Source organism: Cyprinodon variegatus, unplaced genomic scaffold (assembly GCF_000732505.1).
Source record: "Cyprinodon variegatus isolate N-32 unplaced genomic scaffold, C_variegatus-1.0 Scaffold165, whole genome shotgun sequence".
NCBI classification, from domain to species: Eukaryota; Metazoa; Chordata; class Actinopteri; order Cyprinodontiformes; family Cyprinodontidae; genus Cyprinodon; species Cyprinodon variegatus.
The window spans coordinates 1,059,692-1,087,252 of NW_015150618.1; the positions used below are offsets into that span (position 1 = coordinate 1,059,692).

General features: G+C 35.2%; 1 protein-coding gene across 4 annotated transcripts in view; it reads left to right on the forward strand.

The window, feature by feature from the left end:
• Positions 1-27,561, forward strand: part of LOC107086899 (neural cell adhesion molecule L1-like protein) — an 81,673-nt gene that overhangs the window by 44,034 nt on the left and 10,078 nt on the right. For 3 of the 4 annotated variants that reach the window (XM_015378165.1, XM_015378167.1, XM_015378166.1), the window contains exons 17-24: positions 4,645-4,842; positions 5,092-5,162; positions 7,005-7,227; positions 7,787-7,902; positions 8,944-9,151; positions 11,209-11,331; positions 14,141-14,320; positions 26,858-27,034. In XM_015378165.1, coding sequence (XP_015233651.1) covers positions 4,645-4,842; positions 5,092-5,162; positions 7,005-7,227; positions 7,787-7,902; positions 8,944-9,151; positions 11,209-11,331; positions 14,141-14,320; positions 26,858-27,034 — 1,296 coding nt within the window. The remainder of the gene's footprint in view (positions 1-4,644; positions 4,843-5,091; positions 5,163-7,004; positions 7,228-7,786; positions 7,903-8,943; positions 9,152-11,208; positions 11,332-14,140; positions 14,321-26,857; positions 27,035-27,561) is intronic. The other variant, XM_015378168.1, reaches the window with a different exon arrangement.

Below are 27,561 nucleotides of genomic sequence, written 5' to 3' on the forward strand. Positions count from 1 at the left end.
GGTTAAACATGAAAAGTTGAATGGAATGTTACAACTGTTCAAGTCAATCAGCAAGTCAATTAATGGTTCAATTTCTGAAAACAAAGTTACTTAGAAACATTGTTTTTTTCAAAACATCCCAGATGCACTAAACCGTTTTTCAAATGAAATGAACATTTAAGGCTTTTTTCCATCATTTATCATAGACGATATACTGTAAAAGGATTTGGTTATTAAAAAGCTTCTTCTGATCTTCCTGGAGTTCTCCCAAATAACCCCAAAAATTGTTTAACTGCATTAAAAACTGAACAAAAGAAAACTTCTGTTAAATTTTCTCTTACCATCAATAATGAGTCAATATGCATAACTTAAATTAAAGGAATGACAGATCAAATTAACAATTGCAGAAAGTGAGTTTCAGCAACACAGTAGCAGCAAAGAGTATCTCACAACATAATATGCACTGTAAGGATTTTGTAGATTTAAGATTTTACTGTGGAAAAAATGTAAATTACTTACTGTACATCAGGGACTCCAGTAATTTCCTTTTTTAACACTTAATTTACTGTAATTTATTTAAACAGTATTTTACTGTAAATTGAATTACAGTAAAGTTACAGTAAAATGGCAATAAATTACATTAAACTGTTTAGTTTTTATTGTGTTTTCCAGAATGTGCATAATCGGTTTACTAAAATAGTGAAATGTATGAAATTACATCAATCCTTAAAGATGTACAAACAATATATTACAGATTCAATCAATTTTTTTTTTCATTCACAGGACAGAAGGACTTATTCTTTAAGGTTAAGTATTAGTTTTATCATAAATTACTAATTATCAGTACATATATTTAAATAAAATAGATGCAACAACAGAGTAATCCAGAAGAAAACCAGCTGCAATAACATGGATTAAGAAGCAGTATAAAAAAATTTATCACAGTATACCTTTCACACAAGTCTATTACAAAGTGTTATTAAAGGAAAAGAAAAGGCGGAAAGGGGAGCTAGCAAACAGAAAAGAAACTGCAGTGTTTGACTGGTTTCCTCATAAATGATGAGTTCATGTAAAACATAAAACAAAAGAGCAGCACAACGGCATTGGCAAAGTATAAAAATGTAAAATAGCTAGTTATTTGGAGCTGTAGGTGCAGTACCTCAGTTATAAAAGGGATGAAAATGGTATGCAATATACACTGGAGAAAAACCTGACCTTAACTCACACAGCTCTCTTTACCAATTTTAGCATCTTTTTCAAGTTTAAAATAGGCTACTGTGTGACATTTCAGTAGTTTAATAATAACACATACAAAGCAGTTCAGGAGATAAACATAATCTTGCCCTCTGAGCCCGAGGAATGAAGCAGGAGAATGAGTTTTGTCTAAAGATAAGCCCAAAAAAAATAATCATGCCCCTCAAAAATGGGTCCCCTAAAAACAGAGCAGCAAACTGTCTCCATAAAGATTCTCAGAGATAATCGCAGGACTACAGAATTATTTTTCCCAACGGCTTTAAAAAATTATAGCAACATGCTGTTAAATTGGAATTTAATTAACGGTACAATAACTAACTGCTAGTGCTTAACCTACTTGATCAACTGTAAATTAACTTGCAAAGTAAAGCTATTTAACAATATTTTTCTGTTATGATGAAAAATTGCAAAATGTTAAAATTTAGGTACATTTTAAGACAGCTAAGAATTCAATTTTTCTAAATTAAGTGAGATATTTTTACAAAATCATTAACAGCTTTTTTCCCTCCTCAATAATAAGTGTTGGATTGTTTAGGACCAGCATGTAACATTAAACCGTCAATGTTTAAAAGCAAGTTGTTTCTCAATAATAAACAATCATCGTATGACTTATGAAAATGCATCTTACTGATAATTTCGAGCTATTATGGTTTTATTGCTTTGACTCTGCTTTTTTTTTTAAATATTCCTGCTCTGGCTCTAGAAACAGCAGTGCATAAAAACAATAATGTAATTTGTTTTAACTTTCAAATTAAAGCTGGGACTCTTTCAAATCGTATAAACACTTAAACTAAGATGATCTTTTATTTTGCTTTGTTCTATTTAGCATATTTAGCATGGTTCAGAAACAACAATGCATGCCTTAAAAAAATAGCTGAAAACAAAATCTGACCATGCAATAAGTCGATCTAAATATAAAAAAACATGTACTGGCTTTAAAAATCACAGTTTAAATGAAAGCTTAGTGTTTTTCACAAATTATTTTTGTACAGTGACCTTGATTTAAATCCTTTATCTCAACATTTTATTCTGGTATTGACTTTACTCTTAATCTAAGGAGGACTCAAAGGAAAAAGAAAACATTAGCAATAACATTTCTAAGAACTGAACACTTTAACAAATATCTCAGATTTCTTACTAGAGATGATCATATACATTCTAGAATTCTTAAGCAAAATTGTGAAATAGTCCTATAGTTCAGAGGCTAAACAGAAGCTGTACAGTAAATTAAACAATCATACTTAAATTCTGGAGTCAAAGAGTGGAGTCTTTAATGATTGGACAGAAAATTAGAAAAAATAATTTTTTTTGGAAGTGTAAATTGAAAATAAGAAAAATGTGCAAATGTATGACTATAGTTAGAAAAGGAAATTGGTGATAATCAACATTGCACATTAACTGTTGTAAGAATTGAAAGCAGCCGAAAAATAAAGAAAAATTCAATGTCTCACTTCTGGTCTGATCTACACAGAGATGGTTGCACTTTATAGCTCCTTGACAGCTGAAGTTGTCAACAAAAGGACAAACAGCTAAATAACAGATAAAACAGTCCTCGATCATAAATAGATAGTCACTTCAGCAGATGTGGAAACCTAACAGTTCTATCTACTGCAGCTCAGGGTGCATCTATCTTCTTAAGGGAAGAAATATAGTTGGTATCAGGGGAAGCAGAGAGCCATTTGGATGCCTCTATGCAGTTATCTGCTGACCTGTTTCAGTGATTCTGCCCTGAGCTCTCTTCATCTACAAATAAACGGTTGATATGTCGAGATGATTTTTTTCTTTTTTCAACCACATCTGATGGCTAAGTTTACTTTATGTTTGACTAGATTTATTTTTTAAGTGTTTGGGACCTCTGGAATCTTTTACTCCCAATAGAGCCATGATTTTTTATGGACTGCTACTCTAACAGGCTTCTTTTTTCAGATTTCCACAAATGTAGTGATTTTTATGCAAAAGTCTTACTGTTAAGATATTTTTTATAGAAAAATGCTTGACTGCAAATTAATTAATCATGCAGAATTTCCCAACCGCTATTTAAGTCCTTTTTAAACTTAATGCAGATACACTATAATGCATTTATATTAGTCATAACCCGGTATATACCATCCTCCTAAAATAGTTTTTACATTTTTTGCAATCCTTTTTAGAGAGAAATAATGAAATAAAGCTTATTTGGACCCCTTCTAATACCCATTTTTCTTGCAAGGGTATGCAAGAGCCTTTAAATTGTGTGTTGTGCATTCATGTGAATCTAGTGTTGGCAGCATTAGCAGTTTGCCCTGGTTAGCTTACCATTGTTTTCTGGTCTCTTACACAATAGGTAAGAAGTTGCACAAGCAGCAAAACGTAACAGTCACTGAATGAGTCTCTGCTTGTTGGAATTAGCCCTTTGGTGGAACAGAGACAGGAGTGGTGAAACTATGATGGGCTAATCATAGCTTCCTGCCAAAGATGACTTTAATTCAGGAGGAGGACCAAAATCGTACTCTTTGAAAACCAAACTCTTGTGAGATTTTTTTGCTTGAACAAAGAGTCCACTTGATAACCCGAAGCCACTTTCACACTCTAGGTTTTCCAGCAGGTTTTGCTTAAAGTCGAACACTAACATGCTTTTTAAGATGGAAAAGCCACACTTCTGGTTGAAGACTTAAATAAAGGAGGCTTTAGACTATTTCCGCTCTTTTATCATGCTCTGAAGAATGTTATTCAATGAGAGAATATTACATACACCTGTGTAAAAAAAAAAAAAAAAATTCACCAAAACAAACCACAGCATGATTGATTCTTCAGTAAAGCTTAATAGAAGAGCTGATTTAGTTAGAATATAAGAGTCTGAGTTGTCAATGTTTTTGCAGACTTGTAAAAAATGAGTATGTTTCCTATTTCAGATGTTAAAAAGAATTGCATCTTCAAGGATGTATCGAGTTCACAAGGTTTAATGTGTTCTCACACATCACAACATTTCTTTTTATCCTTTTACCTACATATGGACCTCCTTTCATTTGTAGTTTAAGGAAGGCTTCTTGCTTTTCATTTGACTTTTTTGACCAATATAAGACATGCTGAGCAGGGGAAGCTTCTTTCTGTTTTTCAGTGTCTTTTATATTCTTAACTCTTTATGTAGACTGTCTGGATCTTTCTGTTAAGAAAAGAATGAATAAAGGTAGCACAAAGAAATTAAATCTCTTTATCTGAGTTATGTCATAACTTCAAACTTTGCTCTTTATGTCATTGTAAAAGATTTCTGTCAGTTTATCGGTCGAGTTGCATTTGACATTATTTTTAAGCTTCTTACTTAAACTAACCCTTCTTTCTGTATAAATGGCAATTAAAGTCTTATCTGACAGTATTTACATTTTTCAGTAAGGTGATGATTAAATATGACTGATCCTCCTCTCTCGTGCGTAGAATTTGTGGTGGAGTATGAGGAGGACCAGTGGGAGCCTGGCAGGTGGAAGGAGCTGCAGAAAGTGGTTGGTAACCAGGCAACAGCCGAGCTCTTTCTTCATGGAGACCTTAACTATCAGTTCAGAGTTTATGCTGTTAATGCCATTGGACCTGGACCACCTAGTGAGCCCACAGAGAGACTCAAAACACCCCCTGCTGGTAAGACTCACTTGATTTTATTAGCATGCTTTTGGGAGGTAATCTGTCGATTTTCAAAGTGTTTGTCTTTGAGCATGTCACCCTACAGTGAGAAGTGTAAAAACGTTTACAGCATGAGCAAATATTTCCATCTTGCATTTTAACTTTGTGTAATACAAGTGAATCACAGCAAATATAAAAAAATATCTTCAACAATAGATTCTCTTCTTTGCAACCTAATTATATGCACATTTATTTTTCTCTTTGAAGCACCAGACAGAAACCCAGATAACGTCAAAATTCACGGACACCTTCCCCATGAAATGGACATCAGCTGGGACGTAAGATCTTTTTTTTTTTTAAATTGAGATTTTAAATTTGAAACATTCACAAATACTCTAACATGAGTTTGTCTCAATAAATTGGAAAATGATTAAAGGTTAGTTAAAGTTATAAAATGTAAACTCATTCATTTTGATACTCAACCATACTGATACTGACCATAATTTTTGTTCATCATGTAAGTACGATGAATATAAAAATGAAGGCCGAAGGTGCTGTGTACAGGGACATTTGGGGGAAAGTTTAGTGGAAGAAAAACTGTAGATGAAGAGTTTTGCAGAAAATCATGAGGCATCAAATGCGACTGGAGTCACCGCTTTGAGATCAACCATACAGACATATTCAGGACATGTTTACAGCTTTCACTAGTTTTAAGCCACACTTGAACCCAAAACCAGCTTTTGTTCAGCTGTCCAAAGCATTCTTTTTTAGTTGGTGGTTATTTTTAGCTTTCACTTAGAAATAAAAGCTTGATTTAATGTCCAGCATTAATCATCCACATTATACCAATACCTGCTGTAGTCAACATGTTGTAACTATTCTTTATGGCCAGCAAACAGGCCTGAGGGAAATCTATTAGTCAACATCTTCCCAAAAGACCATTGACTATAGTCCAAAAATAAAAAAATGAAAAATAGGAACTCCAAAACCACCAATGACAAAGAAGCGAGAGCTGCTGTTAAAGCAAACTGGACTTTTTAACTACTCAGTAAAGCTATAGCTGATCCTCACGTTGCCACACAGCATTCATGGCATTATTATTAAATATTATTCTTGCACCTTTACTTTACTTTGCAAATCGATTATTCTGTCGATAGTTTTTTTTTTGATTCATTGCTTAATAATTGGATAGCCAAAGAGGCTTAATCAAACCAGGTGACTAGTGTTGTCACGATACTAAACTTTTCAACTCGATATCGATATTAAGAAAAATATTCGATACTCGATACCATTTTCGATACCACAAGGATAAAAGGTCCAAATTTCAACAGAAATATTTTGATTAATAACTAAAATACAATAAATAAATACAATAAACAATAAGAACAATATTTTGAGGTTGTTTGATGTGCACAGTATTAAGCAAGCTTGATAAAAAAAAACGTACAAAATTAAAATTAAGTGTTCCTTCCTTGGCTATGCTTTGCACACATAGCAATGACGCTAGCCAAACAGGTTAAGAAACAAAAATCATTCTCAGCAGCTGCACCCCTTACAAAAAAAGTCTGAAACTAAAAAGTGCAGAGAATTATTCAATCACACAGTGTTCAGAAAGTCCATTTTCCTCTATTCTGCACTTTAGATGAATGACTGTTTAGGTGCCACTCGTGGTAGCACTGTATCGATACTTTTAAAAATGAGTATTGTATCCGGATACAACCTTTCAGTATCGATACTTTTTTGAGTATCGATACTTTTGACAACCCTACAGGTGACACTAAAACGTTTCCACTTGAGGAGTTCTGGATAGAGCATATTGACAGACCAAAAAGTTTTTATCTTAAATGCAAAATGTTTACATATTTTTTTTTTATCTTGGTATAATTGCTGCTCTAAGTGGGTCGCTCTGTCAGCTAAAGGCATGTTTCAGTCTCTATACTCCAGCTAACGATTAATTAATTAATAATTTAGTTGATGATTATTTATATAATCAATTAATCATGATTAATCCGATTGTTTCAGCCCTACACCAGATAGTACATCGGCTGTCTATTCAGTATGATTTATTTTTGCATCAAAAAGATTTATTCGGTGGTCATCTTTTATAATCAGTTTAAAAAGCTGCATACTGTATGTACTCTTGACTATATGGTTTTGACGTGTCCTGTTTTGTCTTGCAGTCGCTCTCTCCTACTGAATACAATGGTCCAGGACTTGAGTATAAGGTCTCCTACAGAAAACTTGATGTGGAAGATGAATGGCAGGAGCACCTGGTCACAAGACCCTCCTTCATCGTGAGGAACACATCCACCTTTGTACCTTACGAGATCAAAATTCAGAGCAGGAACAGCCTTGGCTGGGGTCCAGAACCAAAACCTGTAACTGGTTACTCAGGAGAGGATGGTGAGTCATATGTCATCTTGTCATGTCGGTTTCTTTATTTCTGAGTTTCCTGTTGATTTAACAAACTGTGAAAACTAGGTTCCTACACCTGGTGATTGTTTCTCTTATTCTTACTTTGAACCTCTTCTGCTATCGTTTCCACCTGCGTCCTCAGTTGTCTTTTGGCACTGTCTGCGGGAAAATGTGTCAGGTTAAGTTCTTTTCTTATTTTTCCTCTTTTAGTCGAAGGCTTTTACCATGTGCCAGTGTGTAGTGGTGACCCTCCCCCCCCACCCCCCCACGACCTTTCTGACAAATACAAGAACAACAGCATTGTTAAATCTAGCAGGTGGCAGATAACCTTTGTATAAGAGAAGAAAGTAAAATTTCCAACTCTGTGCTACAGCTGACAGATCACGACACATTATGTGCTTTAGGCCTATTGAGGCTTTCCCTCACTTATCACCACTTCTGTGCTTTTATTTAGTCTTTGTTTTGTTATCTTCAATAAGATTTTTTTTTTTTTTATCATAACTATTTTTTTTACATATGTATATTTTTTTCCCTCTTTTCCTTCAAGTACCCACTGCAGCACCGCAAAATGTGGCGGTGGAGGTTATCAACTCCACTGTTCTCAGAGTCAGCTGGAGTCCAGTTCCCCCAGCCACAGTCCGAGGGCACTTAGGCGGGTACAATGTAAGTTTCTAAGGATTTATTTTTCTCATGCTTACCTTATTAATATTAATATTATTGATATAAAAGTAAATAAGAATTTGAGGTTTATGCTGGCATATTTTTTTTACTGAAATGTCTGGTGGTGTGGCAACTTATAAGGTATTCATTAAGCAGGAAGAGAGAGCACAAATGCACTAAACATAACTTTTTGGAAAATTTTGGAATTAATTTTTGTTTAAAAACTGACCTGTCTAAAGCAATTTGACTCCATTCAAGAGCTTTTATTTAATAAGTTACAGAAAATAATGATTAATTCTATCTTTCTATTATTATTGCATTTATATAAGAAGTAGAAGCATCATCACACCTTTTGTGGAGTTGGTTTAAAACAATGATTTTTTTTTTAAATAAAGACAATACGAAGAAGGAATTAGCACTTTAAACCGGCCATAGCGTGTTTCGGCAAATTGCCTACTTGTTTTCCATACAATAAATCTCATATTATATCTTTAGAGATAAAGTCATAGAGTCTCTCTTGTTATTCTTTCTTTGATATTTATTTTTGTAAACATGCGATTGACACTTAAAAAAGCCTGAGAGAATTCCATCACTAACAATGTCCACACTAAAGCGTGTAGTTATATGCAATGTGGTCATGCTTCATTTAATGTGTTTACAGACGGAATGTAGAGTCAATTTTGTGATTATTTGGTAATGATTATAAGGGTTATTCCTAGTCTATATATGGGTTCATCAAAGGTTTAAAACTTGTGTTTCCTGCATATATTTCTAGAATCCAATGTCTTTGCAAGATTTGGCAATGGACCTTATTGTCAAGAATTAATGTACATGAATAAAACATGACTTGCATCTTTTTTTAGTTGTTTGTGTGTATTAAAACCTTCACAACAGTGTCTTTGGTATTATCATTTACCATTTGGATTATAAAAAAATTATAAATTAAATTTTTTTAACTAGTTGATTCATTATCAGACACTCTTTTTCCTTACTTCTTGTTCTTTTATTATTTCTATCTCACCCCTGCTTGTTGTTACCTCACAGGTTTACTGGGAAAGAACAAAAAGTTTCCTGAATCCTGAAAAGGTTTTAAAGGAACGTAAAGAAAGCATGTCTTTCCCTGGACAGAGGACTGATGCCATTGTGCCAGGACTTGAAGCTTTCTCAGAGTACATACTCACTGTTAACGTTTATAACAAGAAGGGAAAAGGACCTAAGAGTGATCCAGTGACCTTTCATACTCCAGAGGGTGGTAAGACCACTTAGCCATAAAATACAACATGTGTGCTGTTTTGCTTTCAGATAGATAAAAAGAAAAAAGCTTGACATTTGAATTTATACAATTTACATAAATATTGTGGCTTTTACTTTTGATTTTCTGTCTCTTAAAAAAAGGACCTAAAGAGAAATGAGAAGAATAATGATTGTTGCTAAAATGCTACGATAAACTGATTTTAAATAAAGGGCTAAATGCCTGGTAACATACTGTACATTGCAGAAAGTTTGAGAAGTAGATCAAATATATTTTATATTTAAAACCGACATACAACATAACAATTTGATTCACTTTTGGCAATAGAATTATCTAAACACTTTCTAATTGTATTTGCATTCCTTAAACTTAAAGGATTCTACCTGCTTAAATACTTGGGATGTATTCTACTTTAAGAAAACAGTGCAGGTGTGTCACAATATGTGAATTCAAAGAGATCATCTAAAATATTGGAAAGAGAATAAACCTCCATGATACTAGGTTAAAATGTTTTCTTTTTTGGGGAAATATGAAGAGTTTTTGGTTTAAAACCTATCCCAGCATTAACCCCAGCCCAAAAGCAAACTACTTTAAATTATTAAAATATATGACATTGAAAAGGGTAAAAAGCATCTCTTCTTATTATTTAGCATTTAGCAAAGTGAAATGGTTTTAATAACCCAACTAAACAAAATCAAGTTTAATATCTGGCTTTGAGGGGGAAAAAAACTAATGTATTTTTGGGGGTATTGTATATAGATCTATCGATATGCTACAACAAACATTAAAAGGTTCAAATACCATTTACCCCAGTCTAAATTATTGTTTTATCGTACATTTAACTTATTAAACATGGAGACTATTTAATTTAAGGTCTTATCAGGTTCTCAGAAAAGGCTTTAGGTTTAAGCTGTTAGACTGACTTCCTTCCTTAAGCCTCTGTTTGGTTAATAAAAACACAAATTAAGTAAACTGAACTCATACAGTACATCTAATTATATAGAGAAACAAACCAATATGTTTTTTTTATTCCTTAAAACTGTTGTTTGTTGTACAAAAACTCTCCAATTGTTATTTCTTCAGGGGAAAAAAAGCTTAATATAATTTAGTAAAAAATGCTCCTTTATAGTACTGTTACAGTACAGGATAATTACAGTTTAAGAAGAAAAAAAAAGGAAACTTGTATAAGTGTTATATTCTGAATATTGATATGTGCAAATATGTTTTAGTAATACAATGTCAAAGACAAACCTGAACATTTCATTCAGCAGATAGTGACAACAAATCAATGTTTATATCAGATGTATTTCTTCCCTAGATGCAATTGTACATATAATTTACAGTGGTATTAAAGTAAACATTTCTACCCTCTAAAGAACGATAGTTGAGCCCATAATTCAGTATTTCACCAGTTTTTTTGATCAAGACATCAGGGTTTAAAAAAAAATGGAAATTTATATTTTATGAAATTTTCTCATTCCTAGTTTGGATTAATTTGTTTTCTCTTCCCACATGTCAAACATAAGAAGTTGTATTACTTTAGGTTAATCATTTTCTTTACTCTAGTTAGTTTTTCTCTCCTAAATGTTTCAAATGAAAACGTTTCAATTAAGCAAATAGCTCATAGTAGTAAAACACAAAAATAGACTGTTGAATTGGATGTAGAAATCTTTAAAAAAATACCGCCTCTTTATGTTTTCCACAAGCATCTAAATGAAACAACATTATTTAGTAGTTTCATTACTGAGTCAAGAAGAAAGCAGATTTAATAAAGAGCTGCACTATGGCAGGGAGGGAGTTGGGTTTTTTAGACAAATAGAATAAGATCTTGGTTGCAGATATTGGTATTTTGTTACTGTCTTTTTAATTTCGCTCTTGTTGACAATAAAGAGAACTTAATAACAGTTTTGGCATTTAATATATTTCTATTGCACTCATACTCATGGTTAACCTCAAATTGACATCAATAAATTAATTTATAATAATAATATTTGAAAGAATGATATTAATATTTAAGTTATTGAATTTTTTTATATATATTTTTTTCTTTTCAACAGTTCCAGGGAAAGTATCCATATTGGTTGCCGAAAACATTCAGAATGATGCCATTCTGCTGGAATGGGGACCACCGCTGGTGAACAATGGCCTCCTCACTGGTTATTTTCTACAGTATCACCTATGTATGTAAAAAGTCTGACTGCTCTGCTTCCTGACAGTTTAGCTTTCAAACTTTCTGACTACTAACTTTAATATTTTACACTGTTGTGTTGTCATTTCCATTGTTTCTGGACATAAAAGAAAACACTTGCTTGCAGTGTTTATTTGCGTTAACTAAAAATTAACACTTTAACATTTTAAAATTAGCAACACACATCAACAGATGGGTCTTTAACATCATAAAACAGTTTAGAATACACATAAGCAACAATAACAAAGTAAATATCACAAATATCATATACAACATTAAATTTTAAATTACCTTAAAACAAACAATGGGTAGAAATGATTGTCGAAAAGCATCATAGACTGGCTGTTGATCATGAACAAGTCTTTGGTAAACTGCAGTAGTCTTAAGCTGATATTAGCCAGCCTGAATCCATTTCAAGTCCTTAGGTGAAGATTTCCACATGTTATTGGCTTGGAAACAAATGTGTTAAATAGAGCTTACAAAAGGGAACCTTCCAATTCTTGATGAATGCTCAACGTGCTACTAAAACCCTTTTCACATGGTGTTTTTTTTTGTCAAATTGCTCAAGTTTTATGTAAATAGAATGCAAATCCCTTAATTGTCCCACAATGGGAAATTCACTCTCCACATTTTGACCCATCCCCTTGGGGAGCAGTGTGGGGTTAAGGGTCTTGCTCAGGGTCCCAGAGTGCAGGCTGCGGGGATCGAACTGGGTACTTGCAACCTTCTCAAGCGCACTGCTCTAACCATTAGGCCAACATTTTATTGTGTTTCTACATCACAATAGTGCGTCTTTTCTCTGAAAATGAAATTGTAAAAGGAAAAAACAGGTTCCTGGGTAGAATTAATAAAAAAGATGCATAATAACCTGTATTTAGCTAGATTAATTCTAGTTGTGATCTAAAATGCCTTCAAGACGGACCTTTGGGGATAAAAACCCCATTTACAACTATCGCCATTTACATGATAATGTGGCAAATTACATACTTAGGGTCTAAGGGAATAAATGCATAAAATGACCAGTTTAAATTATAAAAACATGACTAATTGTCAAAAGTAACTGCGGTTTCCTAATCTGTTTTCTTCATGGTCTTTTTGCATTCCAGTGTCTGAGGTCATGCAAGCAGAAAAACAAAATCTGCCCATATTGACACGGCTTGGCAAGTGTGCAAGGAGATCACAATTAACACTTCATGCATTGGTCAACAGAAATGTTTTTAAAAAAAGCAATCCTGTTTTTAATTGATCATTTCCGTTTACACAATGCTTTAACTTTCAGATGTTAGAGGGAAAAAAAATAACACTGAACAAATTTCAGACATCTAAAAATTACTAGTAAGTAATAAAACAGAAGGGGGAGGATATAATCTTCCTTAATACATACAAATGTTAAAATTTCTACAAATCCTTTTACAACTTGTGCAGAATGAATCCAGTCTTCCCCCTTTCATGTGTGTTGTCTCATCAGACAGTTGGGGGCACTGTTTAACACTGAACCCTTCAACACATTCACCTCCAGACTTAGTTCTAAAGGCTCCCTGGATGTTGATGATCACATTTCTGCTTGGACTACAGCTTTTTTTCCCTCCTTTTAGCTCCCAGTAGAAATGTTTGAGCTAGTGCTAGTGGTGCCTCTTGTGTAAATTTCACTGACATTTATCACTCTTAGTCCCAGCGCTTCATCATACAAGAGTGTGCCTCTATGATGTATAGCTCGGGCAAATGACTGAGAGAGAAGCTTTCATTACGATCTGTATTTTCAAAGCCTACACTCTCGTTTGCTGACATTTCTAAAGTCTTTTGTGTAAAATGTGATTGCAGAGACAGCCCTGTGCCGCCTCCATCTGCACCCACGGAGTCTGGCCAGCTTTTCAGTATACTCCCCCCCTTTGCTTATATTTCCAGTTTCAGATGTCCAACTTTACACACACAATCCCACACAGCCCATTCTGTGAGCATTTAAATGTATCTTTTTTTACTTCAATTAATTCAACATGTACTGTAACTAAAAAAGTTTTACATTTACTCTACTGTTCATGAGATAAATCAAATTGGAATATGTGGTGCAACAGTGTATGCGCAGTCTGCATGTCCAGCTGGTTTACAAAGCAGTAATGTGATAAATAAATGATTAATCTGTTGTCACCAGAAACATAAAATATGCAGTGTTGTGCCCTGCCGAAGATGCACAAAGGATCTGGCACGGCCAGCTCTCACCTGCAGTTCCAACATTTGCACGATGGTGACATCACTGAGGGGGCTTTCAGTAGGATATAAGTGCTGCTTTAACCAGTCTTTGATGTATAATGCATGTTGGGTGATAATATGTTAGTTTATCGACTTTCTTTTCAGTCATTTTTTTTTCTATTTTCTTTTATCTGTTTTCTTTTTTTCGCTTTTTTCATTACATTGGAATAGTTTTCACAGGTTTTACCTTTTCATTTCTCCAAATTTCATCTTATTTTGCATTTCATTTTAACTGCCTCAGTATCTTCCTCTTCATCCATTGCTACTTGTTTACACCCCCATCCTCTTGAGCTCTCCAGTTCCACCTTTCATCTCTTTGCCTTTCGTCTTAATGTATTCCTCCTCGGCTTACCTGTCACCACTTGTATCTCTCATATTCGCTTTATATATGATATTTTATGACATCTCTTCGTCTTCCTTCTCGCTAAACCATTGACCTCCATTTTAGCTCTGTTGTGTTACAATACAGCGTGACTCACTATTGATGGTTTTTGGTCCATCCCAGGCGCCAAATGATCTAAACTGACCTGACATCTTTCTTGCCCCGTCTGCAGTGAATGGGACTTCGAACGAGATGATTGATTCCTTTGAGGTGAACATCACTTCGCCTGACGCCACTCAGCACCAGTTAAGATTAGATGGGGGAGGCCTCTTCCGCTTCGACCTCAGCGCATGCACTAACGCAGGTTGTGGACCTCCAGAGGCCCAGGAGTTCCGGATTCCGACTATTTCATGTGAGTAGGAAAAAAATCACTGGGGTAATCTTTGCATCTGTCTGGGTGAAAGGAAACTCAGTCATTGGTTGTGAAGTACTATTTTAAAACACATGGGGCCGGATTTATCAAGATCCAATTTTGCGGTAATTTGCTCTCGCAAACTAGAATTTTGCGCGAGGGGCTGAACCATGGTTTGCGGGTGATTTAACAAGAGTGATTGCGTAACTGGTGGCAGGTGCAAAACTGTTGGAGACGCCCTATTTAAATGATGGTTTTGCGCGTTTTGTGGTTTGCGGCAAAGTAGTTTGTAGTTTCTACAAACTAGTGCATTAAGAAATTTAAATCTTACAGTGACCCCCAACAAAAAAAAAAATGTCATGATGGGTTTCAGAGCTAGCCCAAGATGCAGAACACACACGGAGGCTGGATAAAAAGTTTAACAGAGTTTATTGTTTCACAAGCACATGAATATTGCACAGGAACTGGAACTGGTCAGGCGGCAGGTTCACTGGAGTCTGCAGAGATGATAGTTCAGTTTGCAAACGAGCTGATGAATTATGAGTCTTTGATGTTTCAGAAGAATACCTAGAAGGAGTCCGGGTTTCACTTTGAGAGAGAGAACTGTTTGTTCGGCAGAGTCCAATAATTGCTTCAGCGTCTTGCTTCTGACTTTGAGGGCAGACCTTGATCTGAGTTTCCAGCTCTTAGCCAAGAGCTGCAGGGGAATCCACAGAGGAGTCTTCAGGTTTGGCTCAAGAGGGCAGACACAGCAGGTTAAGCTCATCCAGAGCCTCAGGTAGAGACAGGATTCCTGTGAGGCAAAAAACAAGGAAGAATTAGTATCTGATCTCATCAAGAGATAGCTAAGATTCTCAGGTTTCAAGGCTCAGGTCGCTAACCAAACTAGGTCAACACTACGGTGTCGAAGCAAGGTCTGGAAGCAGGTTATATAGAGCTGGTCTTCTGATGAGGAGATGCGCCTCAGGTGTGTTGGAAGGTTCCAGCTCTGGAGGACCCACGGCGCACTCTGCTGGAGGGAGGTGGTACAGCTCCAGATCCCAACAATATATATATATATATATATATATATATATTCCCTAAGGTGGTATGTGGCTGAATTTCTACTTCACTGCAGTAAAAAAAAAAAAACAGGTGTTTTGTATTGGCCTGTAGAAAAATGCACATACCAAATGGCTCACAAGAAGTGACTGTGGATGAGATTACTACGCGTACAGTACGCATCCCCGCAGCATTGGCACGTTGCTCCACAGGCTCAGGGGGAGAACCCCGACCCCGTCGGACAGCACTTCAGACAGCACTTCTGAAAAAACGAGATTGGGAGATCCCAGCTCTCACTGCAACCGTACGCTGGAATGACCCAGATGCAAAAAAGTGCAATGTTGCAAGGAGTTTTGTGATATCTGGTATTGCATGGGTCCTCCTTGTGGCTGGCTCCAAATCTATTCTGAGTTCCCCCAACAGCTCCAAAATGGCAATGCTGGATAAACGATATGTTTTGATGATCGTTTCCTCGTTCATTCTTAAAATATTCACACGGAGTGAAAAAATGCGTTCTCTGCGTCTCCTTGCTTCATTTCAATGTCTCCTTCTTGCGACAATAATCGCTGCCATGTGTGCGCAATTACGCATACAGACCATTTGCACCTTCTTTTGAAACGTGTTAAATATAGAGTCAGATACCATTAGCAAAATTGCTTTCAGGTTTAATAAATCACTTTGCGAGTGCTAAATTAATATATTTACATGTTCTCCTCCCACAAGACGCACTTTTGCGTGTAAACGCCCCATGTTGCATATTCATTGCATAAAAAGTACTAAATGGATAAGAGGCGCTATTTAGCACCTTTTAAAGACCAAATCCTTTTAGCACGCTGTTGATAGATCAGTTTGTACATTTTTTAGCGTGCGCAGTGAAATAGCGTTTTACCTGCTGCTAATTAACAAAAGGCGAATTTGAAACGGGCATTAGTCTCTAAATCACGTTTTATTACACGCAAACCTTTGATAGATCCGGCCCATGGTCTCTTAAACAGTACACTGCAAAAACGATCTGAAAATAAGTCAAAATTTCTGAAATTTCATATTTACCCTTAATTTGAGTAGGTTGATAAGATCATTTGCCAATGGAATTTGTATTTTTTAGATAATATATACTTAAAATAAGACAATTCAGTATTTTTCTTTTCTTGTTACAAATGTAAATTGTCTTGTTCCATTGGCAAAGTGTTGAACTTACCTCCTCAATTCAAGAAAAAATGCACTCATGTTAAGAAAAAAATACCTATTATTTACATTTAAATTTTTTGCAGTGTACTATCATTTTTTGTGATATTACATTTAAAAGCTTTATTATATTAGAATCTTTTGCGATAGACCAACCTAAAGTAAATCATGATCATGAAGATAAAAAAAAAGACGAATCTTTTTGATAATCTTTTACAAATACAAGTCTGAAAGGTGTTGCATACTTATGTATTTCTACTTTAATATATGAGCAACCATTTGCTGCTTATCATCAACTTGATTTCCCAACACTGAATATTTTCAGTCTATATGCAAAACAATATTAGGTCAAAGAGAAGTAACAAACTGAAGACACCCTCTCCTATGGTAAACAATGTGACTGAAGCATTGTGTTTGGGGATATTTTTTCAGCAGGAACAAGTTCAAGTTTAGACTTTTAGATATTTTTTGCAAGGATAAAGTCAGGACGAGTTTGTTAACAGCACAACTATTACTCACTATATTCCACACACACAAAAAAAAACTTTTTACAGTGTCTTTTAACAGTGTGTCACAAACCATTAAGAGGGTACAACAAAAATATGTTGAAGGAGATGCTTCAGACAAAAATAGAACGTTTTAGCTACCGGTACATGGAATTAATTAAATGTGGTGAAAAACTATATTTCACATCCACTTCAAGATGCACTCCTTATGTAGTGATGGTTTTCTTCCATAGATACAGTGAAGCAGGTCAGAAATGATGTGTATAGATATAAGGCTTTTACAAGGACAATAGTGGAAGAAAATATGTTTGCATTAGAGAATTTACAAAATCAGCTGCAGGACTTTTTATTACTTAAACACAGTTCAATTCAACCTGCAGTGCTGTTTTATAAAGATGCTAAAATTGTATTCTTAAAATTCCCTTATTATAAGAATCTAGAAAACTACAAAGATAAAAAAAAAACATGGAGGGCATGTTTGTGTGGCAGTTAGTGCCATCGCCCCACAGCGCAAAGGTCTGTAGTTCATATAAATTATCCTCTCAACCCACATGTTTGGATTTTCTCCAGGTGCCGTTAGTTTTCTTTCCACCCAAAGTCTCATATCAGTTCAGTCCTTAGAGCCAGAAATTGAGAATTGGAGATGGTTCTTTTCCTTGGCCTTGAGGTCAAACAACTTTTCAGAAAATGTAGTAATCCTTTTCTAAAATGATCGTTCCTTTGTTTTGCTGTCAGCCTACACATTCTACAACCAGCAAATTAAATCTGAAAAAGTTCAATAAATAAAAAAATAAATTGAAGCATTTGCTTCAATTTGTAGCCAAATCAAATGGAGAAGGCTTCAATTTCCTTTTAATAAACGGTGCAAGAAAAAGAGGGCAAAATTTAATTGTGTCCTTTTTTTTGCCAGTACAAATGTTTATTTCCTGTTTGAAATTGAATTGACTTGGCCCTCAATTATTAGCCCTGCTTTGTTAAACATGTAGAATTCAAACCATTACTTTATTTGATGGACCATAACCTCCACACAGGGATGAGAATGGTGATTTGCTCTGGAGAAGCAAAAACCAAAGAAAACAACTGTTCCATCTGTTTTTGCTATTCAGAAGTGGTTGCTTTAGCCGTTGGAAAGAAAGATTTTTGTGTGTGGAAGCTGTTACAGACAAACATGTTGGTTTTTGATTTAGGTGCATTTCATGGCACATAGAGTGAAATAAACATCCTTGATGTATGCATAGAAGAAAGGTTGGCCTTCATCGATGAAACCAGCAGATGCCTCAGTTGATAACATTGCCAAAGAATATAAATGCTGGTTATGGTTGAGGTGTATTACAATACACTTTGCATAACAGTGTGTGTGGAACTGAGTAGCCGCAGACAGTTAAGGAATTTTCCTTTTTTTTTAATTAACCTTTATGTAACCAAGAAAAAAATCCCATTGAGATTAAAAACCTCTTTTTCAAGGGAGTCCTGGCCAAGAGGCAGCAAAGTTACATAATAAACAGAGATACATTAAAATAAATGACAGGTACATAAAAAACATATCAAGTAAAACTATTACAGATCATTGAGGCTGCACAAAATTGTTTCACTTTCAACTTAACAATATTTAAAGATAAAAACTCAGTCAACTTCCAGTTTCTTTGTAAAAAAAATTCCACACACAAAGAGCTGCATAGCTAAAGGCTTTCTTCCCTAGTTCTGTTGATTTGGCTGATCGTGGGATCTCAGGGCATAAGAAGCCATGCTTTTCTGTGTAAAGGCAATGGGAATGTTAACCTGTTCCCATCATGTTGCTTATCAACATTTTCAACACACGAGTACATGAGAAAAAGAACAATAAGAGAATGTGGCTTGGTCCGATGAGTTATGTCTTATTTTACACCTTGTAGATCGCTAGATGTCTATGTGTCACTTACCTGGAGAAATCATTGAACCAGGAGTTACTATAGGATGAAAATTGGCTGGCAGCTCTTTTTACACTGCTCTTCTCATAAACTTTTGCTCCTGCCATCTGTATGTTTCCCATCATGTATATGATAAATGGACAGAACTGTAATAATAGCACATTTTAACACTATTTTATTCATCCCAATCACTCAAAGTGCACTCTCACACTTACATGTCCATACATGGATATGGAGAGTGGCAGGCAATTTCAGGATAAAAGCCTTGCTCTATTGCATGTTGTCATGAAGCAGGGACGAAAGATGAAGTTAAAATAAAAAGAAGAGCATAGTAGAATTCCCCCCACCCACAAACACACAAAACACACACGCAAAACACACACACACATACATATATATATATATTTGTAAAATTATAAAGTAAATATATCAAATATTTAAAATTTAGGTCTCTCAATGTGCAAAACTGACATAAGCATCTTGAAGCTGTAATCACAGAACAAGCTACAACAAAGTATTAATTCAAGGGGGCTGAATAATTTTGTCCACCCAATTTTTCAGTTTTCTATTAGTTAAAAAACGTTTACGTGTGTCTCACTTGTTGATTCTTCACAAAAAAATAAATAAATACAATTTATATATTTTTATGTTTGAAGCCTGAAATGTGGCAGAAAATTCAAAAGTTTGACACATTTGCCCTAAAGGCGTCCCGTAATAACATTTCTTCTTTTAATTTGTGTTTGGTGGTATTGTAAAGTGAACTTGGGGATTTCGCTCAAGCTCAAAATAATCAGATAGGGGCGAATATACTGGGCCATGTGTAAAGAATCTTTATAAGAAATCGGTTTCCCCCTTTTAAAAACTCCTAGTCTATTGAGATACTGTCAAATGCCTGAAGTTATGTTTATTGAATGCTCTGTAACACACATAAAGATTATTGATAAATGGTAATTGTTGCTTCACTGTGCACAGTTAAATTTAGTGGAAACTATGTTTAATTTTTTGAGTCCAATGACCTACAGTTGAATGGATTCTCTCAAGCCAGTGGCTGTGTTGGGAAGAGGAGGTATAATTTGTATAGATTTTCTCTGAATTGTGGAATGATTAATGGTCACTATTATATAAAGCTGTGCAGAGTCCTCTAGCTATTACCTTGCAGAGCGAGAAGAGGACAAAAGAAAGCATGAAAATTTTTTTTTTAAATTTGTAAGCTGTGTACAAAAACAAGAACATTGTATTTCATAAAATATCTTGCAATATCTTGCAACATCCTACAACATGATAGATAAACGGCAATGGAAACGGAAATGTCCAGTCTAAGAGCTGTTCGAGTCATTGTTTGAAAATGTGGCAAAGAATAGGCTTAATCGGAAGATGAAATACTTCTATTTAAAATAGTTGTCCTCGGGTTTATAATGCAGATGAGAGATTTATTGATACAGCAGCATGGAGCAGGGGCTCTCTGAATCTGGAACATAAATGAGAGGAATATGGTGACACAGTTCCAAAATGAATGCATAAGAATGCAGTATCTTCTTTTTACATTCCTGACTGTGTGTTCTTGAAGCTGTAAGAGTTCTTGGTTGGTCATTTGTCCATTAAAATAATTTGAATTGGAACAAAAAAATATCTAGGTTTTCATCAGACCTTTCTTTATTACCAGATGTCTTTGTTTGGAAACTTAATGATGCAAAAGGAGTGTCACAAATGTGAGATAAAAACACGGATGCATTTGCAAAAACCTAGAGGGAAGAAAAAAACAAACAGAAAAGCATGAGAGAGAAATTCTAACAGCCCGCATGGAACAAAGAGAAACATCTCATGAGATAAGAAAGCGGGAGAAATTCAGTAGGCAGCAGTAAAAAAATAGACAAAGCACAGAGAAGCATATTCCTGGAAAGTCAGAGAAAAATAAATCGCTTCTTAACAGATAAAATAACTTGCTTCCTGGTAGAGCATTCAAACACATCAGCTCTCTTCACAAATAAATCTGTAGGATGTCACAGCTAAAAGTTAAGATGTCACAGCACTAGTCAAGGACTGATTTACCCTTCACATTTATCAGCAAGGGATTCAGATGTTAAGGTATGAAATATGGTTTGTTGAAAAGCAGCAGTCAAGGTGTTTTGATAAAATAAAAAGAATCATATTAAAAGGTTGGTTTTCAGCTTACGGTCCAATTAATAAAACAGATGACAAAATAAAAACAAACTCAATTCATTAAAAAATACAATACATGTGGTGATGCCCTGATTGTGTTTTTATGGAAATTATGTATAAAATAAAGTTATTGAATGACATAAAGGTTACCTTTTCCACTCTAATATGATACGTTTATCTATTTGCAGCTCCCATTTACAAGGAAACAGGAGTTTATTGTAAGAAAAGTATGTGTTTTGCATGGAGCATCCAGGCATTAGATAAGAAGACTGCTTTTTGACCCAGAAAAGTAAATTACAAATCCATTTTTGTGAATATTTTGCAAACTTTTCGTTTTCATTGAGACTATGCCCATATTCAGAGATGGGCTGTGTATCTAAAGATTTACTTGAGTAACAGAAGCATTACTGACGTTTTTTTCACCTAAAAGTAGGAAAGCAGTCATCAAAAAATTGTTCAGGTAAAAAAGGTACTTGATAAAATAGCTACTCAAAAATGTTCTAAAAAATCTCCTCTATGGGACTTAAGATATTATATACAGTAGCTGAGAGGTTCAAGAAGCATTTAAATACATTTCACACAAAGTCAAAAAAAGTTCTGCAAGCTAAGAACGAGACATACAAACTCAGAGATTACAAGCAAACCTTAAAAGTTGGAATAGCAAATAAAAATTGACACAAGCGAACACAAAATTGAGACTAATATACAAAAATACAAAATGTATGCAAATGAAAAAATCTGCAGAAAGCAAAAACAACTGCATGCAAATAAAACTACAAACTATGGCTGCACACAGTAACTACAACGCTTCAGACCACCAGGGAAAGACGATCATCAACTTATATAGGACCAGAACATAGTCATTGCTCAGAATTAAAATCCATAGCAAAAATATAAATGACATCCAGGGAACATCTGGAAAGAAGACAAAAAGAAAGAAAAAAGAAAGAAGAAAAGCTTTTCCTTAAATCTGTTTGCAATGAATTAATAACAGTCACCCCTCCTAGTGGTCTGTAGTACTTCTATTATGCAGTACTAATTTCAGCTTTTTCTTAACTTGTATTTGCTACTGGCAGTATTTTCTGTTTTCACATGTTATGTTTGGATGTGTTTTAGAATTTAGCATTGGTAGTTTAACTTTTTTTGTTTGCTTCTCTGAGTTTGAAAAGGTTTGCAGAATCTTTGTATTTGCAATGAGAAATCTGTTAACACCCCTCTGCTACCCTAGTTTTGTAAATCAGAGAAGAAAGTGCAGCTATGTACCATTTGAAGTTGATGGACTTTTACATGGTAAAGTAAAAAAAAAAAAAAACGTCATAACTTTCATAAAAAGCCACAAAAAAAAAGCTATGGACGCACTGTATAAACTGTATATATGCCATGCACCTTTTTCTTCCTTTTGCACCTTCTTCTTCTCTTTTTAACTATTTGAGCTGATGTAATGGGTACATTTCTTCACTCTGAGATCAATAAAGTCAATAAATAAATAAATCAATCAAAGCAATAAATGTTGTAGTTTTGTAGTACAGTAGGTGAACCTGCTCACTGTGTTAGAATATTTTGGAAAAAAGCAAAGGAGTCCACTATATTTTGTTATTTTAATAGATCATATTAACATTTATTTATTTATTTATTTATTTTATTTTATTTATTTTATTTATTTATATGTTTATTTATCAGATTGTGTCTAAGCCTGCCTGCTTTGTAAACCTTGAAACTAGCTTTCTGTTGTATTCTTCTGCTTTATTATATTTTCTTTTTTCCTCCTGAAGATTTTTCCTCTGCTCCAGCTGTGGTTCCTGTACTGAACAGTATGTACCACTGCCTGCAGCTGATGTAGCTAGTCCACATAGACATATGCTGGTAGAGAGATAGACAAGGTTGTAGGCGTGCTGTTCTTCTAGTGTAGAGCTGGTTGTAGCCTCAGCAAAAACTTGTCCTTTAAAGCTGTACTAATACAATCTCAGAGATGATCTCTTGTTTCAAACAGTTTAGAAATAGAAGCAAAAGTGGTTTTTAAGGAATGATAGTAGTTATCACTTAAAGTTATAGATCCTGCTCTGCTGATCAGACTGGGCTTTAGACGCAGTGATGCTGCTGCAGTAAAAGTTTGTTTAAACACACTTTTTCTTACATCAGCAATTTAATATATTCAGATATGCTCGCTTGTTAAATATGCTACCTGACAGGGTTGCTGCAGAAATCCAACATCTAGGGGTTCTCTTTCAATGTGTTACTTGATGGAATCTATTTCCAACACTTGTACTTTTTTTCTCTAATTCAGAAACGTCATCAGGATAGATGCAGTTATTTGAACCTGTTTCTATATCTTTCCTTGGTAAGCAATGTCAGAAAAATATATATATATTTTTAATTCAGAATTAAGAACGTAAGCAATGTCATATTCCAATTGGTAGATCTGCTCTTCATAGGTGTCAATCCAGCTCCTCTCTATAACATTAAGTCCCAGAGTTAGCTTTTAAACTGTCTTCTAGAAGGGTTTCTGTGAGATGTCCTGGTTTCAAGCAGCGAGGGGATCATGTTTTTCTTTACTAATCCTCTTTTCCTGCCATCTCTCCTTTTTTACTGTGCCTGTGTGGTTTCCTTTCCTCCTCCTGCTCCTGTTTCTTCTCCCCTTTATCAGTTCCAGCACTGTTCAGCATAAGCTCTTATGTAAGTGAGACCTTTGCCAAAATCAGCTGGACTGCCAGAGAAGAGCAGGGCATCTCTCAGCTTTATGTGGCTTATATTAATAACAGTAAGCTTCTCCTCCTGTCTCAGCCATTGGTAAATATTGATAGGAGAATCATATCTTGGTATATCTTGTAACTAAAAATATTTTTTTTCTTTCCTAGTTCTCTAACTAGCTCCAATTGTGTTTAAACATTCTTAAAAGTGTTTTTACTTTAACTAATGAATTTGGTTGTTTAATTGTTGGGAATGACTCTCATCCATAATCTTTGATAATGTAACAGCTAGTGCTACCCTGAGTGTGCCTGGCTGTTCTGGTGATGGAAACCAGAACTCCTTCAAAGCTTTTGAAAGCTTTTAGATTATTGACAGAAATAAATCAGTCTGCTTCTGTCTCCTTGAACCCCAGTCGGCCTCGGCAGATGGCCGCTCACACCTGGTTCTGCTGGAGGTTTCTTCCTGTTAAAGGGGAGTTTTTCCTCTCCACTGTCGCTACAAGCATGCTTGGTGTGAAGTATTGCCTTCAAGTCAATGAGTCGACCCAATCAACTGGGTTTCCTTAGATAGAAAACTTTGAATCAATTTGACTGTATGATCTGGTTGAATTGTAAAGTTCCTTGAGATGACATGTGTTGTGAATTGGCGCTATGTAAATAAATAGATCGAAACTGAACTAAAACCTCGGAAAGAACACACTGTATGCCTTAAGGCCAAGATGCTCACTCAATATAAAGAGCATTTTTAAAGTCATTATCCAGGAATGTGACAAAGGTGAGGGAGAAAAACAAGGAAGCATTCTTAAGCTGGGCATACAGTGTAGGATTTTATACAGTGTAGCCTCTCGTGACCACATCCCCTTCAGGAATTGTAAGTTTGGGTGAAAATCAAGCATGTTTGAAATTCAGTCGGCTGTCGTAAGGTGTTCGTGGGCAAATCAGCAGTGTGCATGTGCAAACAAGGGGGTTCTTCTTGTTTTTCTCAAAGGTTCATGAGTTCGACCAGTGCCATCTCACTTCGCTGAGTCCAACGTGTGGTTTTTTGGACGTACAGTGTGAGGTAGATTGTATCAGAGCGTCGGGCCGCACAGTGTGAGAACATACATCGTGAGCTGTGAACTTTTAAACCCTGCAGTTTCGTCATACAGTTTTAGCTGTAGCTGAGTAAAAATGATTGTCAGAAAATATTGTACAGTGTATGCCCATCTTTAGCCCCTAAAGATGAGCTAAAGTATCACAAACGAGATAAAATCAAGGTTCTAACATCTCCATAGTCATATCACCTACTATGCTTTGCTAAAACAATGACTGAGCAAACTGGTATAATGTGAGTGGCTAGTTTTATTTTATAACAAAACTACAATTTTAGAGATTAAAGTAATTATCAGTTTATTTTGATAAATAGCTTTAATACATGATGGTATATTTCAGACAAAAATGAACATTAGTCTCAGACTATAGTAATACAAAGTATTTGTATCATACCTTAACCCAATTTACCTACTGAAGCACTAAACCACTCAATTTGATAGCGTTCAGGTCATGCCTACTGAATTGCGTTTTTTAATTATTATTATTATTTAAAGGATGATGTAACGCCCTTCCTAATGTTCTAAATGGGGTTAGAAGAACATAAAAATCATATGTTTCCACAGATATCATTGTCATTATTTCAATGTTAACAAGTATTTGAAAATAATTACATTTTTACAAAAAGAAATATTCCTCATCTTCCTCTGTGACATTATTTCAGTGCTGCCTCTGACAGTTATGTCAGAGTGGTGCTCTGTGATGTGGTTTTGGGGAGAAAGATGATTCATGCTGAGCAATACACCTTTTCTTAATGCAACAAAAGGGATCATCTCTGTCTCTTTCCAAAATGGTTCTGAATAACATGAGGAACAGAGGATGACCATGGTTTCCTGCCAAGCCAAGTGTGACATGACAGCGTGCATGTAAAGCATCAAACATACACCATCTAAACCTCCCGGTCTATGTCAACATAGGCTTTTATTCTTATCTGTAGGATGTCATGATGACAAACACTCTAATAGACAAGCTAGACTAGTTCTGATTTTTGTTTTGAGCCTCTTTTAAATGATCCCTGTCACTTAATATCTTTCTCACAGCATATCATAAATATTAAGCCTTTTTTTAACAGATGAAATATTTGAGATCCAGTTCTCATTTACCAAAAGACAGGCCATGTTTTTAGATCACAACCTTATCTCTATTGAAAGCTTAAATCAGCCTTAATCAAAATCACATCTTTCAGAATCGGAACCTAAAAACTAGTCTGAAATGGACCGTGAGTAAAGTGGGCATCTATTAGATTTATTTTGTTTACATAGTCCACGTATATAAAACATGTCAAGTCAAAGTATTGTACAATATTTGGTTAAAATTGGTAAGAAGAAATAAGTGAAACCCTGCAGATTTTTATTGAGTCATAGTTGTGCTGCATTCATTCCTCCAGGATGAACATGTAGCACCAGCTACATTGTGTTTTTGACTTCCATCATACTGAGCTTTTCCTTCCTTAGAAAAGGAGATGGCTGATACACGACATATTGTATGCAAGTTGCATTCCTTTTCAAATCTCTTTCGGTTTCACGATTGCGGCTCCATTTGTAAAAGCTTACATCTCTATCAAACATGGCCGGGTCGGTTGAATATTTCCAAACAGTCCTTGGCAGATGATAGAGGAGCCCTTGTAGCTACATGAACTGTTTTGTGGAAAAGCTATTGTCAGCAGAGTTTCCGTGATTAAAGATCTAATGATGCCTGCACTTCACTAACAAACTGACTCTGGGGTTTATTTGCTCTGCCAAATGTTGATTTGTTTAGATTTTTTTTCTGTGAAAAATTCTCTTAGAAGTGACAGCGTGTTATAGATGAGGGGAAAGTAAGTAATGCAATGTGAAAGTATCCTCTCAAACCGAAGTGAATTATGCCTGTGCTTAAAGACAAGGGTTTCTCAGAGCTAAATAAACAAAATGCTGACTTTTGAAGATTATTGAGCTCTTGGTGTCTTGCTCTTTCTGTTTTCAGATTTGGAAAGCAAAGAACCCAGCATTCCAACGCAACGCTGGCTCATTGGGACGCTGTGTGCTGTCGCATTACTCACCCTTGTTGCAGTGATCGTGTGCTTTGTTATGAAAAACAAAGGTGGCAAATATGCAGGTATGCTGGCACGCCAGGAACAAGACATGCTCTCCAAGGGAAAAGGTCAGTTAGCTTTGTCCAGAAGAGATCCCTTATTATTCTCTGCATGGGAATTTCTGCAGCTGAAAAAAACATCCAGTCGCTTAACTCTGATTGCAGCCTTGCTTGGAGATGCCCAACAAACAGTGCTTTGCAAAAATATTAAAACTCCTTGACAAGTTTCATGTATTGTCATGTAACAACCACAAAAACAACAAACATTTGAAGTGTGCCATGCATTAGCATTCAGTTTCTTTCTCTCTTTATATTCAGAATAACCACTTGAATTAAGATGTGGTCTAACCTGTAAGTAGACTAGATGTATGCTATTTAATCTGTAAAACTGCAGCTGGCCTATAATGCATTAAGGATCTAAGCTTTAAAGGTCTCATGGAGGATTGTTCATTTTATCGTTAGCAAATTTAATGGCCATGGATCAAATAGAGGGCTGACATCACCATCAACCTAAAAACTTACAGGTTTGGCAAAGGGAGCAGCAAAGGTTTTGGAGGAGCAGCAAAGTTCCAGAGCTTAGAGGGGAAAAAGCAAGA